This window comes from Adiantum capillus-veneris, chromosome 3 (genome assembly GCF_014529385.1).
Source record: "Adiantum capillus-veneris isolate H3 chromosome 3, ASM1452938v2, whole genome shotgun sequence".
NCBI lineage: Eukaryota > Viridiplantae > Streptophyta > Polypodiopsida > Polypodiales > Pteridaceae > Adiantum > Adiantum capillus-veneris.
In genome coordinates this window covers 117,867,911-117,882,313 of record NC_140933.1, presented here as the reverse complement: position 1 = coordinate 117,882,313, position 14,403 = coordinate 117,867,911, and the positions used below count along the sequence as shown (strand labels likewise).

Below are 14,403 nucleotides of genomic sequence, written 5' to 3'. Positions count from 1 at the left end.
ACAACAACAATAGCAATTGCCTCCTCCCCTGCTCTCGTGCTGTGTCTCAAAAACTCATGCAGGCAGACTTACTCTCCTTGCCTACTTCGGCCACACAAAATACTGCCTGTTACCCCTTACCTCCTCATCACTCAGCTCAGCTCGCCCTCGTGCTCCTTCTCGCCTGCAGACGTCAGAGCCTCAGTCTCCTTCGCCTTGCCCCTCCTTTGTAGCCCCAAACGAGGGCGGTCACCAAAAGCTGAGTGGCATGTCTTCCACTTTGGCCCATCTTGATGAGTCTCCAACTGCGCACTACCTACAGAAGCGCACACACACACACACACACACACACACACACACACACACACACACACACACACACACACACACACACACACACACACACACACACACACACAGAGAGAGAGAGCATGGCCTCCGCCAGCAACATCAACAACAATTGCCTCCTCCCTTGCTCTCGCCCTGCGTCTCAAAAACTAGTGCAGGTAGACCTACTCTCCTCGCCTACTTCGGCCACACAAAATACTGCGTGCTGTCCCTTACCTCCTCATCACTCAGCTCAGCTCGCCCTCGTGCTCCTCCTCGTCAAAACGACAGAGCCTCAGTCTCCTTCGCCTTGCCCCTCCTTTGTACCTCCAAACGAGGGGGGTCACCAAAAGCCGAGTGGCATGTCTTCCACCTGGCCCCATCTTGATGAGCCTCCAACTGCGCACCGCCTACAAAAGGAAGGAGAGAGAGAGAGAGAGAGAGATGCTTTGGAGACTCGAACGACTATCGACCATACATGCCTCCACTTTCCTTTCGGCTTAAATAATCGCACCTTCATTTGATTTTTGATTTCCGTGAATTTTTCAAAATCGGGCAACACATATTTCCCCGAAACCCACAAAATATATGCTAACCGATAAATTGTTAGGAAAATAGTTTTTACACTGGGTCATATTTTGAATTTAGAAGCTGGTTCTACTAGATAACACAGACCTCGTCGTTCTGAGGTGTCATGGCTGTACACTCTATGGCCACTTGTGACTCTCTGTCTTCTTCAGCAGCATCAGAAGCTTGGTTTTCATCATCTCCGCGAACCTTGCCTTCTGTACTCAAACCTTCTCCTCCCTTCTTCTGCAGCTCATCCTCTTCAAGCGATGTCAAAAGAAGCTCCTTTTTAGGACAGAAGAACCTCTCATGGATTCAGGATCCTGCAATTTCATTCTCAAAGGTACAGAAGAGGGAGGCTTCCATGCCTACCCCCACGGCGTCCCTTGGGGGCTTGCTTGGAGGTCTCTTCAAAGGTGCCGACCCTGGAGAGACGACTCGCCAGCTCTATGCATCAACTGTTATCACTGTGACTGCTCTTGAGCCCACCATTTCAAAGCTCTCTGATGATGAGCTCCGTGGAAAAACTACAATGTTCAAGGAGCGCGTGTCCAATGGAGAATCAATCGATTCAGTTTTGCCTGTAAGTATAGATGTCCATTTATTTTTGGGGATAATGAACTTGTTCATGTGAAGAATTTCATGTTTCATCGCCCAATAAAGGCCCTTTGATTGATAGCATTTGTACAGAGAAAAGTGCAAATGTAAGGAGTTTAAAATCTGCTTCATTTTGGATTTCCGGCACAAAAGCAAGAGTCAAATGGTGATTGTTTTGTGGTGTGTATACTGAGTCAACCACCTCTTGCTATTTTTGATTTGTTTAGTTCTAGAATCATCGACGCCCTGCATCTCTGGAACCATTACAAAAAGTCAGTAGCGGATCTTTGTATGAGGATATGCCCATGCAGTGTGGGTGGGAGCATCTATGATACCTAGTTGTCTCCCACTATGGGGCAGGCCAGTGGGGATGCAGTACTCAGCCATTACATGCTTGATGGTAGCTGATGGTTGTATTATGACAGGTTTCTCAGTCCACAGTAGGCCTTCTGTTGAAGTATCACATTGATACCTAGTTTTATACCCACTATTGAGCGGGGCTCTGCTGATACGAGTAAGGACATAGTACTTGAAGAATACATGCACGATAGAGGTGATGGTTATATTACATCAGGAGGTCCTGTCTTAGTCGGTTCCCTTTGAGAGTCCATGCAAGCCTGGACTAAGGGACCTCCCCTTTGAGAATTCAATTGTTGAGGCACAAGTTTTTAAGCTAGAAGCAGCAGAGGGCCACAAGACACTCAATCAGAAGTCATGAGCGCAAATAGCTGTTTACAAATTGGTGGTGGGCTTGTAAAATAGAGAGGTGGCTCAAAGGTAAATTGGAGATGTGGTTTGAAGGCTCTATGTAGGCCCTCCAATTGAAGATGCAAGTCCATACATCGTGGCATCGTGGGAAAGCGTGGAAGTTTCCATACAGTGTGTTAATGCCAGTATCACACAAATAGTGTGTACTCTACGACTGTAGTGTATGACCATACGGTGCAACACACGGTCTGATTTTAAGTAGTTCTTAAGAGTTTTCAAATAAACACACCGTGTATTTTTCCTGTATGAAACCATACCATACTTGATTGTATGACCGCACTGTGACAACCCTGTGGGCAAGCATCTATGGGGTGGTGATTATATGTTGGTACTAACCTGTCCTGGGTTTCCGAACTTTGAAGGCTATTACTTTGGATTTGATGCTGAAAGATGACTCCACCGCTTCTGGAGTCCTAATATTTTCCAAAAGCAATATGTTTTCTAAAGATGTGATTTCTGCTTTCTTAATAGCAAAGAAAAATCATTTCGGCCAATACAAATTAGATTAGATAATTTATTGGTAGTAACCGCGTAAAGGCATGATTCAAATTTCAATTGAGTATATGTGCTGGATACACTAACTAAGGGACCACATAAGAAAGGTTCAAACAAACACTGGGTTGATTGGCATTATCTATGTGGATCCTTCAGAGGTTCTTGGTGTTTCTTTGCAGCTTCTTCTTAATCATCCTTGCCCTAGGCTCTTTGTCCTCTTAGGTTGGCCTTTGTAGCAGATACTAGTTTGAGGCTTTTGCCCTGATTGTGCGTGGTTGTCACCCTCAAAAGGCCTTTGCAAGTCTAGAAGTACCTGAACATGTCGTGTGATCAACTTCAAATGTAATCTGAGTAGGTCCCCACGTGAATGGAACACCTTTCCGTGCAAAGGAGCGCAACGTCCAAGAAATCTCTGCAAACTGTTTGATAAATCTCCTACAGTAAGAGCATAAGCCAAAGAAGCTCCTTACTTCATGCACATTCCGCAAAGATGCCAATTACGAATAGCGTCAACGTTGGCGTGGTCCATGCTTACACTGTCAGATGATACAATGTGCCCCAAGACGTTTATTTCTTGTATAAAGAACACGCTTTTCTTTCCATCAATAACAAGCATGTGTTCCCCTAATACTTTAAACCCCTGTGCTACATGCTCTTGATGCTCTGCTTTGAATTTGGAGAAACAACGGTATGATCAGGGAATGTGCTCGCATACTACTTGTGCTCTTTAAACTCTGGTCCATCATCCTATTGATCGTTGTAGGAGCATTGGTAAGCCCGAACGGTATTACCAAAAATCATACAATCCAAAAGGACATGGTGAATGCAACCTTGTGTACATCCCCTGGGATGATCCCGATCTGATGGTATCCACTCTTCAGATCGATCCTACAAAAGCACGGAGGATCTTGTAATTTGTCAAGTATATCATAGATCTTGGGTATCAGAAACCTGTTCTGGATGTTGACCTTATTGAGAGCCCTGTAATCTATGCATTTTCTCCTTGTGCTGTCTTTCTTCTCTACAAGAAACACCGGCGAACAAAAGGGAGATGAACTCGGTTGAATCAAACCCTTGGCCAAAAACTCTGTACGGGGGTTTGTTAGTACCTTGACTCTTCATAAACTAAGTCAATAATGTGATCTTCAGGTCGCTTGGGAGAAAGCGCGTTGGGAAGACTTTCCAAGAAACACTCTTTGTGAGACTACAGAAAATCTAGACGCTCTGATTGTAACTTAATGAAATTAGAAGAACTTTCAGATGCACTCCTCTGTTTGATGAAGATGGAGTAAGCAGAAATGTGTATTTTCATTAATTTAGAAATGGTTGATGCCGGTACGAGTGGGATAGAGGTGTTTGCTGATTCGGATACTCATAGAGAGTGGACTCATTAGATATTGGTCTTCATTGGAGGCATTCTGGCATTGGTGTCTACAAGCCTCACATGTTCAAGACTCTGGTGAGCGGCTCTATTGGCAGAGAATCCCACTGGGTCACAAACTATCTGGTTTTTTCGGTTTTGGTCACTGGAAGGGAGTTATCCACTTTATCATGGATTCTGATGGGATGTCCATTTGAGTCAGACTCTCAGTGGGCACACTTAGCTCCATTCACAGTTTAGCGGCCACATTAGAGGCTTGTTGTCTGGTAGGGGAAGTGGTGGGAGAAGGTTGTCAGCTCGGCAGCTTGTGGACCTCCCCTATACCTTTTGAGTGCCACCTATTCCTGGGATTGTGATTTTCTCTACTTTTTATTGCATGTATTGGCTGACCCAGCTCTTTGCTTTTGCAATGGCTTGAGCTTGAAGCCTGAATGGAACAAAGAAATTGTCCAGATCAAGTTGAGAGCTATTTTTCTTTTTTTCCCCCTGGATATTGTGTGCATTCTGACAATTGATCAAGTAATTAAGAGTCAAGTTTCAAGGTCAATGATTGTATTTAATTTTAGATCAGGTTTGTAGTAGCTCTAATGCTACTGTTTGCACTATCAATTTAACCAGGAGGCCTTTGCAGTGGTTCGAGAGGCTTCCAAAAGGGTTCTGGGTCTGCGGCCATTTGATGTACAACTGATTGGTATCATAGTCTGTATTTTTTTTACTAAGTTTTTTTGTCTGTCTTGCAAGTTTCGATTGGTCTTCACACAAAATTGGCATGTGACACAGGAGGCATTGTTCTTCATAAGGGGCAGATTGCAGAAATGAAAACAGGTGAAGGTAAAACTCTTGTGGCGGTTCTTCCAGCGTACTTGAATGCACTTACTGGCAAAGGTGTCCATGCTGTCACCGTCAATGACTATCTAGCAAGGAGGGACTGTGAGTGGGTTGGCCAAGTGCATCGATTTCTTGGATTAAAAGTGGGGCTTATCCAGCGTAAGGATCACTCTTTGACATGGCTCGCTACTTCTGTTACCTTCGTCTTAAATTTTATCAAGAAGGCTAGCTGGTGTTACTTAGCATATGGTTGTTGGAGTATTGCTTTTGAGGCAGCTCTAGGGTCTAGATACTAGGACACACATATATGCATGCACGCTTGCTTGTGTGCACATCCATGCATGCGAGCGCACACACACGGGTAGAGTCTATGTGCACAATCATACACACAATCATACACCATACTTTATACGTTAAAAAAATATTACAGCTTCGGACATAATTTTCTGGGGTCAAAATGGCTTAGAGACACCGTTGGAATTATATTTCTATTTTTGAAGCCTACCCAAAAGTTGCACAAGACTAGACTAAGAATAATAGAGGGGAAGCTTCATCCTTAAGCCTAGACAGGGGTGTCATGATCCTAAAACTGGTGGAATGGGGTGGCAAGTCTCAAAATAGGCCATAAAGTAGGCTCTTTACTAGTTATGGCATCTCTCTGTCACAAACAAAAGCGTGTACTTAATTCTTTAAAGCTAATTTACTAATTCACGTGGAATTCTGGACATAAAATTGAGAAAACCAATGCAAAAATTGACACAACACTAGGGGCCAGAGGATGGGCTCTTGTCCCCCCCTTGAAGGAGATTTTTATTAATATCTGAACTATTACAAGCACGTGAATCCGAAACTGAATTCATTGTTCATGTCCCATGAAACCGGCCCGTACAGCGGTAGATTTTGGCTCACTTGAAACTTTACTTTAAGCTGTAACACACAGAGAAACCTTGTAGAAGGAACCTGTAATGGGAATTAACACTTAAAAGCACACACGGCTCGGAATCTAGAATGCTCCGAGCGGACGCCGACAACCTGTAGGCCCGTAAAACTGGCGCCCCTTTCGGTATTTCTTTATTCCTTTAGAGGGTAAAGTTACAAAACTAGAGTTCTGGGGATCTTCACCTGTATCCAACTAGATCACGCTTGTTCTTGAAAAGTTTTGGCGGCATAACGGCCCCAAAACTCCCCCCGAACAAATCCTCCTGCTAGAACTCGCTTCCAAGGACATAAACCCTCTGTTTTCAGCCCAAAAACAGTAATTACAAGTGCAATGACCCTCATTGGTACCTGGTTTTGGAGTAATAGTTAGCTACTCTTGTTTCTGCTCAAAGAGGCTCTTTCCTTGGCACAGAAGCATAAGACCACACAAGTGTACATAGGTTGAATGAAGAGCCCTCTTGTGGGGCATCATGTTACTGCACGTAGGGGGGAGAGAGAGAGCAGTGTAGAGTGTGCAGGACATCACTTCTTGCACTACACTGTACATGAGGGGGAAAGCTTGCACACAATAGCTTTGGTACCTGCAACAATCCACCATTTGGCTAAAAAATGCAGCCCCCACGTTTATTTCAACGCTTCTCCCTCAAAGTGGAAAATGCCCAAAAATGTGCCAAGTGGCACTCATGCATGGTTTTCTCGTGTTGTACATTCCGGTCTAAAAATATCTTAACCAATTGCTCAATTGACTTTGCAGCAGAGTAATAAAATGTTCCCCTTGTCATTCTGAAGCTAATGACGCGAACAGATTTTGTGGCCTAAATAAGCAGTTCGCTTATTTTTAAGAGATGCTTCCATTGGACTCTCATTGGTCATTTGACCATTTTTCACCATTTGGGACCCGTCCAAAAATGCAATGTAGCCCAGTTCTTGGGTGATTTTCTGTGGGTGACCCCACCTTGTCACCGTGCCTCTATGGAGTTAATTTCCTAGTATCCACCAACTTATTAAGTGTGGCGAGGGGACGTAGATGACTATGAAGTGAGCCTAGACACCCTTTTACTACTGGAATTCTTGTGCCGACCAACTTCCCGTCTGCGGGTGAAACTACTGCTTCACATTGGCCATACAATGTCCGGCCATTTGGAACTTAAAAAAGAGGGTCTCAAAATTAAACGAAAATCATCGAAAAGAAACCAACTAAGGTTAGCAATTTCCACGTCCTCGTGACATACCCCCCTCTTGAAATCGCAAATGTCCTCGATTGCATACCATAAATACATGCCATTGATGATCTTGTGTTGTCAGCACTCTTTTATCATCGTATGTATCCGCAAGAAAGATGATAAGACATAGATACAAATGACTTAATGAGACCTTCATACTTTTGTCATTTCCATCTATGATAGAAGTGAACATTGTACATTTAATATTTAAAGAACGGTGCACACTTCTATTACATCGAATCCATATGTACATTTGATGTGCTAGCTCTATCATTACCCCTCCTTTGCACACGTTGTGTTGGGGCATACGTAGGTTGTAACCCAAAGGCCTCAAGGTAAAGTTGCATTACATTTGGTTACTCTGATAGTTCATGCTCTTCCATCCACTTTACATCCATAGGTGGATAGTTCTTGAACTTCACTAAGTAGCGTCTTGCAACTTGTCCCTTGACTTTTCTTTCCAATGTGCCAAAATCTGCTCAGGAACTAAAATTTTATCAAGTTCCTCAACTTCTAGCTGGTTCTCATATGGCATATCTTCTGGCACATCACCCACGAAGGGTCTTAGAAGACTCACGTGAAACGCATTATGAATCTTCCAAGCGTCAGGCAATTTCAGCCTATAAGAAACATTGCTGATTTTATCAAGCACTTGAAAAGGCCCATAGTAACGCATACTGAGCTTAGGAAACAAGCATTCCTTGCCCCTTGTTTTCTTTAACCTTGCCTTTTCAAACCGCAGTAGAACCCAATCACCAGGTGAAAACAACAATTCACGACAGTGACAATCAGCAACTCTTTTCTGTTTGGCCTGAGTCTTCTCCAGGGCAACCTTAATTTTCTTATACATTTCATCCATGTCCTCGACATACTGATCTGCCTCAAAAATCTTGTCCTTTGTATGCATAACGGGAGGAAATTTCTTGCCGCCTTGAACAATCTCAGAAGGTGCCTTGCCAATCGACGAATGCACCGTATTGTTGTACGCGTACTCAAGCATAGGCAAATACTGTTCCCACTTGCCTTTATTATCTGACACATAACATTTCAGCAGATCCAAGAGAGTAGAATTAGCCTCTTCTGACTGTCCATCAGTTTGTGGATGAAATGAAGACGAGATCTTGAGCATAGTGCCCACGTTCTCAAACAATCCTCTCCAAAACAAACTTGTCATGCGAGGATCACGATTACTGACAATCGATTGTGGCATACCATGGTACTTGAACACATTGTACATTGATAACCGTGCCATCTGATCAGATTTTATCTTCTTCTTGATAGGGATAAAATGGGCCTGTTGTTGAACCTGCAAATAATGGTTCATATACCATCATTCCCCGTTGGCGTTCTTGGAAGATCAAAGATAAAGTCCATAGCAACGCTTTCCCATGGCTTATTCGGAATCAGCAGTGGTTGTAACAACCCTAGTTTCTTTTGCCTGTCAAACTTGACCTTTTGGCAAATTACGCATGTGCGCACAAAGGCATCCACATCTCTCCGTAAAGTAGGCCAAGAAAAGAATGTCTCTACCGCTTTAACTGTCGCATCAATACCACTATGTCCCGCATACGGTGGGACATGACTTTCTACCATGACCTTATGTCGCAATGGCCTAGTGACACAAAGTCTGCCATGCATCATCATAAAACCATCTCTGAGGAGCAGCTTTCTTGATAACGCATCAGCCCCAACATTCTTCTTACCTTCCACATGCTTAATCTGGAAGTGGAACATAGAAAGAATGTTTGCCCATCGCATATGCTTTTTGGATAGCTTTGATTGTGTCAAAAAGTATCGCAAGGTTTGATGGTCTGTCTAGTCAACAAAATCAACACCAATGCTTCAAGGTAGAGAGCGCATGAATGACGGCCAATAACTCTTTCTCATAGATTTGCAGACTTTTGTGCCCCTTGCAAGATCCTGCTCTCATAAGCTACTACCCGACCATCTTGCATTAGCACTGCTCCGATGCTATTGCCACATGCGTCACACTGGACCACAAATGACTTATTGAGATTTGGTAAAACAATCATGGGATCTGAAGTCAACTTTTCCTTTAAGAGACTGAAAGCTGAATCTCTCTTTGGGTCCATCTGAAAATGGCCTCTTTCTTTTGCAAAGCATGAAGAGGTGAAGCTATCTCTGCAAAATTCCTGATAAACCTTCTATAGTATGAACACAATCCCAAGAAGCTTCGGACATCGTGCACAGTCTTTAGTCTGGCCATGTCTTAATAGCTTCAACCTTTGCGGGATCCATTCGGACACCATCCTATGACATTATGTGGCCAAGAAAGTGGATCTCTTCCAAGAAGAATTCACTTTTCTTAGGATTGACAAGTAACATGTGACTGCGCAGCTCTTCGAACACAATGGTTGAGTGACGCCTATGCCCCTCTTCATTCTTCGAGTAGACTATCATGTCGTGCCAACAAACTTCTGATGCGAGCAGAAAATGCGGTCCATCATTCTATTGAACGTGAGGAGCATTTGTAAGACCAAATGGCATCACTAAGAACTCATAGAGACCAAATGTCGTTCTAAATGCAGTCTTGTGCACATCCTTTGGCCTTATACAAATCTGATGGTACTCGCTCTTAAGGTCTATCTTGCTGAAAATTGCAGCACCCTTTAAACGGTCAAGAATATCATCAGTCCTTGGGATAGGAAACCTGTTCTTGATGGTATTATTGAACGCACGGTAGTTAATACACATGCGCCAAGAGCCAACCTTCTTCTACACTAAAAGCATTGGGGAGCAGAGAGCAGAAAGGTGAAGAACTAGGCTGAATCAGCCCCTTCTCTAAAAGCTCCTCTACTTGGCCCATAATCTCTTTCTGTTGTGCCGCACTAACCCTGTAGGGAGGTCTGTTTGGTGGGCTATGCCTTGGCACCAAATCTATCGCATGGTCCTCAGGCCTCTCCGGCGGCAATTGCGACGGCAATGAATAAGAAAAACAGTCATTAAACTCTCGCAAAAATGCTGACCTTTCTTTATCTAACATAGATAAATTTGACTGACAATTATTTGAAACATCACGTGCAAAGATCAAGTACACGAAACTGTAGGCTTGTTCTTGACTTGTACCAGTTCAAAACTTCGGTATAGGAATTACGCTTTATGGCGCTCGTTGTTGCTGTGTACTCACGTTGCGCCCCCCCCCCCCCCCCCCCCCCCCCCAAGTGCTGCCCGCTGCCCTCAGCCCCCGCTGCCCCCCCTCGCGCTGCCCCTGTCCCAGCCTGTCCGCCCACCCTCAGCCCTAGCTTTTTCGCTGCTTGCCCGCTTGCCCCAGCCCGCTATATCCCCCCCCCCCCCCTCGACTCGGCCCGTTCGCCCGTCAGTTTGGGTCCTCCGCCTCGGTTACTCCCTGCAGTTCGGCACTTTCGGCATTTGTTTCAACTCCTTGGAGCAGTGTTGGCGCGCCCTATTGTAGCACCCTCCCGTCGTCCCCTTCTTACGCCACAGCAGTAGACACAGATGGAGGCTCCAGCTTCGCCACAGAGGGACTCGCCAGACCCCGCTGAGCCCACCATTCGACTTGCTCTCTCGCCTACAGAGCAAGCGAGCCTTGCCGCCGCAGAGGTAGATCGGTTGCAGGCGACCTCAGTGATCTGCAAGATTCTCGGCACCCGACCTAGCAGAGGAGAGCTGCGAGACCTTCTCCAGGCCTGCCTTCTCGTAGAGGTGGGAAAGATTTTGGATGTCCAGATTCTCGGACGGGGTTACTATCAGATCGAGTTTGAGTTCTCCGAGATGGCGTCCAAGGTCATAGCTATGAGTCCACTGGCCATCCGAGCATCACGTGCCCACTTTCGACAGTGGCGACATGGTTTTGACCCAGCTTTGAATGTTCTAGTAGAGGAGGCAGATATCCCCATCTCAGTCTGCTTTCCGGGTTTACGGAGGGAGTACCTACCACTTCTTTCTAGGATCGGTTCCCCCATTGGGACTGTCTTGGAGACACCTCGCACGACAGCATCAGTAGCTGCCAAGGCGGCTGGCATTCCCTCAGTTCGAGTTTTGGTCAGAGATACCCACTCGCTCCCGAAGGTTATCCTTTTACCTCGGGTGAGTGGGGGTTGGTTTCAACAGAGTGTGGAGTACTCGAGCCTCCCGAACCAGTTCTTCATTGCCGACAGATGGGCCATCTAGCGAAGGCCTGTCCACGGAGGAGGCCGTGACCTGCACCATAGCCTTAGCCCCAGCCTGCCAAGGCTGGCCCGCAGCCACAACCAGCGGCACAGCGTACAGATGCAGAGCCACCCTCCGAGCCTGGGGCTCTAGCGGAGGAGGGGTGGCAGCAGGCCCGTGGCCGCCGATGCCAGGGGCCACAACGTCAGCCTGGCACTCAGAGTGGCCCTCAGGTGCCTACTCAGCAGCAGTGGGTTCCCACGGGGAACCGTTTTGGTCCTCTTGAGCAGGAGGAGATCCCTGCGCTAGCCCCCACCTCTGCTTCTCTCTCGACAGCCGCTCCCCCCCCCAAAGTTCCCCCCCTTTGCCTCATCCTCCCCGCCTTCTGCTCCCGTTGCCTCTCCACCTCGCCCCTCTATCTCTGTCGCCCCATCCCGCCCCTCTTCTCCTCCACTCTCCCCAGCTCCCTCTCCCCCCCCTCCTGCTCCAGTTCCTCAGTCGGCTCAAGAGACTGGTCGCTCTCCAGCGGCTAGGAGATCTCTTGGCAGCGCCTTTGCCGCGAGTCGCCTAGCGAGAGAGGGTCGGCCCTTCTTGTGGCCCCCTTTGCAGATTCAGACATCCTCCCTTGCAGCCATCCCTCGTGGGCTGACGAGCATTGACATCCGACGCCGCTGGGACTTCTTCGACTATGGGTTCACTCGTTTTCTTGGCGATTCCGCAGCAGACCATGAGGCAGCATGTTTCAGGGTCCATGTTTTGTTCCTCGCCGCTAGGGGGACAGAGGCCCTGGACTTAGCAGTTGGTTTCTTCTTTCCCCTTTGTGGTAGGGCCGAGACAGAGTGGTCCCTTGACTCAGTGGTGGGATGGTTGCATACACAGGTCTTAGAGTTCTCTCACCACATGGGAGAACGTGGAGTTACAGATATGCTGCAGACTTTGTGGCCATTGGCCAAGTTTGCGGTGACACCCCTAGATTGAGCAGGATGTAGGCACATTGTGGTGTACTTCTTTGCTGATACGCAGTGTTTGCCTTGCTATGTATACATTCATGAGGACTCCTGGACAGAGGAGGTTGCGTTACGCACTGCTCGCTTTGCTTGGGCTTGGGTTAGGCACTCACTGCAGTCACGCCTATCTAGAGGACACTCGGATGCGGATTACTCCTCATCCAAGCTTGCCTCGAAGATAGCCCGTCTTGCTGCTGTGGCAGCATCTGTTCTCTCTCGCTCCCCATGAGGATCGTCTCATGGAACGTGCAGGGACTAGGTGGGCCCCAGTTTCAGCGACGGCGGGGCCGATTGCGTCAGGAGCTTCAGCGTTGCCTTGTGGGAGGAGAGTTTGATCTCCTTATGCTTCAGGAGCACCATCTGTGATAGAGCCGCATTCGGCGTTGTGGTTAGATTTTGCGTGGACGTTATGATACCTTTTGGTCTGCTGCTTTTGGACCTGGAGGCATCCAGGGAGGGGTATGTATGACTATTGCGGACTCACTGCAGCAGGCCATTGTGGGCAGAGGGATTATTGTGCCAGGTAGGGCTCAATGGATTACTATGCATGTTTAGAGTGGCCTTGTGGGCTTCCTGAACATCTATGCGCCCAATGTGGCGAGTGCTCGTGCAGAGTTCTGGTCACAGATTGTTGAGTCTTTGCCGCAGGCTGATCATTGGTGTATAGGAGGGGACTTCAACATGTTGGAGGACCCTTCTGACAGGATTGGTGGCAGCCATGCTACTGTGCATGGAGTCGAGTTGGCAGCTTGGGAGAGGTTTTGTATGACTTTGAGGGTCTCGGATACATGGCAGCACTCTGGTTTTGTGAGGCCCCCAGACAGTCTTGCCTTCTCTAGATCGGAGCGCAGATTGGGAGGAGTGAATCTATTGCGGATAGATCGCTTCTACACTAGTGACCACTTCAGTGACTTGGGGGGTTCAGTGGGCATCCTGGCAGGGACTTCCTTCTCGGACCATGTACCAGTGATCCTCACAGTGGCAGACAGGCAGAGGAGTGGGAGCACGATGCTCTGCATCCTAGAGAGGGTCTTGTTGGACTCAGCACTTAGAGATAGGGTAGAGGCTCTCTGGACAGAGGGCATGGACAGACAGGATTCACCTGCAAACAGAGTGGCCTCAGGCCTAGCTCAGCTTAGCCACTTTTTTCTTCAAGAGTCTCTGGCTCGCCGGGCTGCAGCGAGAGAGGCGGAGCAGCGTCTCAGACGGGGCATTGCTTCACCACAGAGGATGCAGGAGCAACATCCAGACAGTCCATGGTTGCAGGAGCAGTTACAACAGGCTTGACAGGAGCTTGCTAGCACAGAGGAGAGACGTCATGAGTTTGCCTTCCACCGACAGGCATCTCAGTGGACTCAGGTGGGTGACAGAGTGACTGGTGCTTTTTTTGAGACAGTGGGACCTCGGCACTCGCATGCCAAGGTCAGTCAGTTGAGGAGGCCCGATGGGTCAGTTGCTTGTGAGCCCGAGGATATGCGTGCAGTTGCTACTGACTTTTATCGTGAGTTACTGTCGGCTGAGCCTCAGTCAGAGCGGCAGGATGCATGCAGGGAGCAGGTTTGGGCACAGATGCCATGTCTTGTGACAGAGGAGATGCGCAAGAGGCTAGAGATGCCACTTCAGCTTGAGGAGCTACACATAGCGTTGAGGGCCTTCCCTCGTGGTAGCTGTCCAGGTGAGGATGGGTTGACTCCCAGCTTTTTCTTGGAGCAATGGGACCTGCTTGGCCCAAATGTTTGTAGTGCTTTTCAGTACATTTTGCACACAGGATTGATGCCTGACAGCATGAGTGAGGGTCTGATCTACCTCATTCCCAAGGAGGGTGGCTCCTTGGATGAGATTCGACAGTGGCGCCTCATCACCATCCTCAACTCAGCCTACAAAATTCTTGCCAAGGCTCTGAGTTTGAGGATTCAGCCACTTTTAGAGAGCCTTATAATGGACTCAGACAGGTTTTGTGAAGGAACGCAATATCCTTGACAACATCTTTACTTTTTGGGAGGCTTCTGTCCTGGCACGGCTCCGTGGTGAGGACCTTGTGATTCTTCTTCTCGATTTTGAGAAGGCCTACGACCGAGTTGACTGGGACTTTCTAGAGGGCACTCTCCGCAAGATGGGCTTCTCAGCTGCTTGGATCAGAGGGGTGTCAGCTTTGTACAGA

General features: G+C 47.4%; 1 protein-coding gene across 1 annotated transcript in view; it reads left to right on the top strand.

Moving 5' to 3' along the window:
• The first annotated feature begins 952 nt into the window (after positions 1 to 952).
• AGY1 (Albino or Glassy Yellow 1) overlaps positions 953 to 14,403 on the top strand; it is a 52,954-nt gene continuing 39,503 nt past the window's right edge. The window contains exons 1-3 of the mRNA XM_086509076.1: positions 953 to 1,456; positions 4,733 to 4,805; positions 4,895 to 5,101. Coding sequence (XP_086365202.1) covers positions 1,001 to 1,456; positions 4,733 to 4,805; positions 4,895 to 5,101 — 736 coding nt within the window. The 5' untranslated portion in view covers positions 953 to 1,000. The remainder of the gene's footprint in view (positions 1,457 to 4,732; positions 4,806 to 4,894; positions 5,102 to 14,403) is intronic.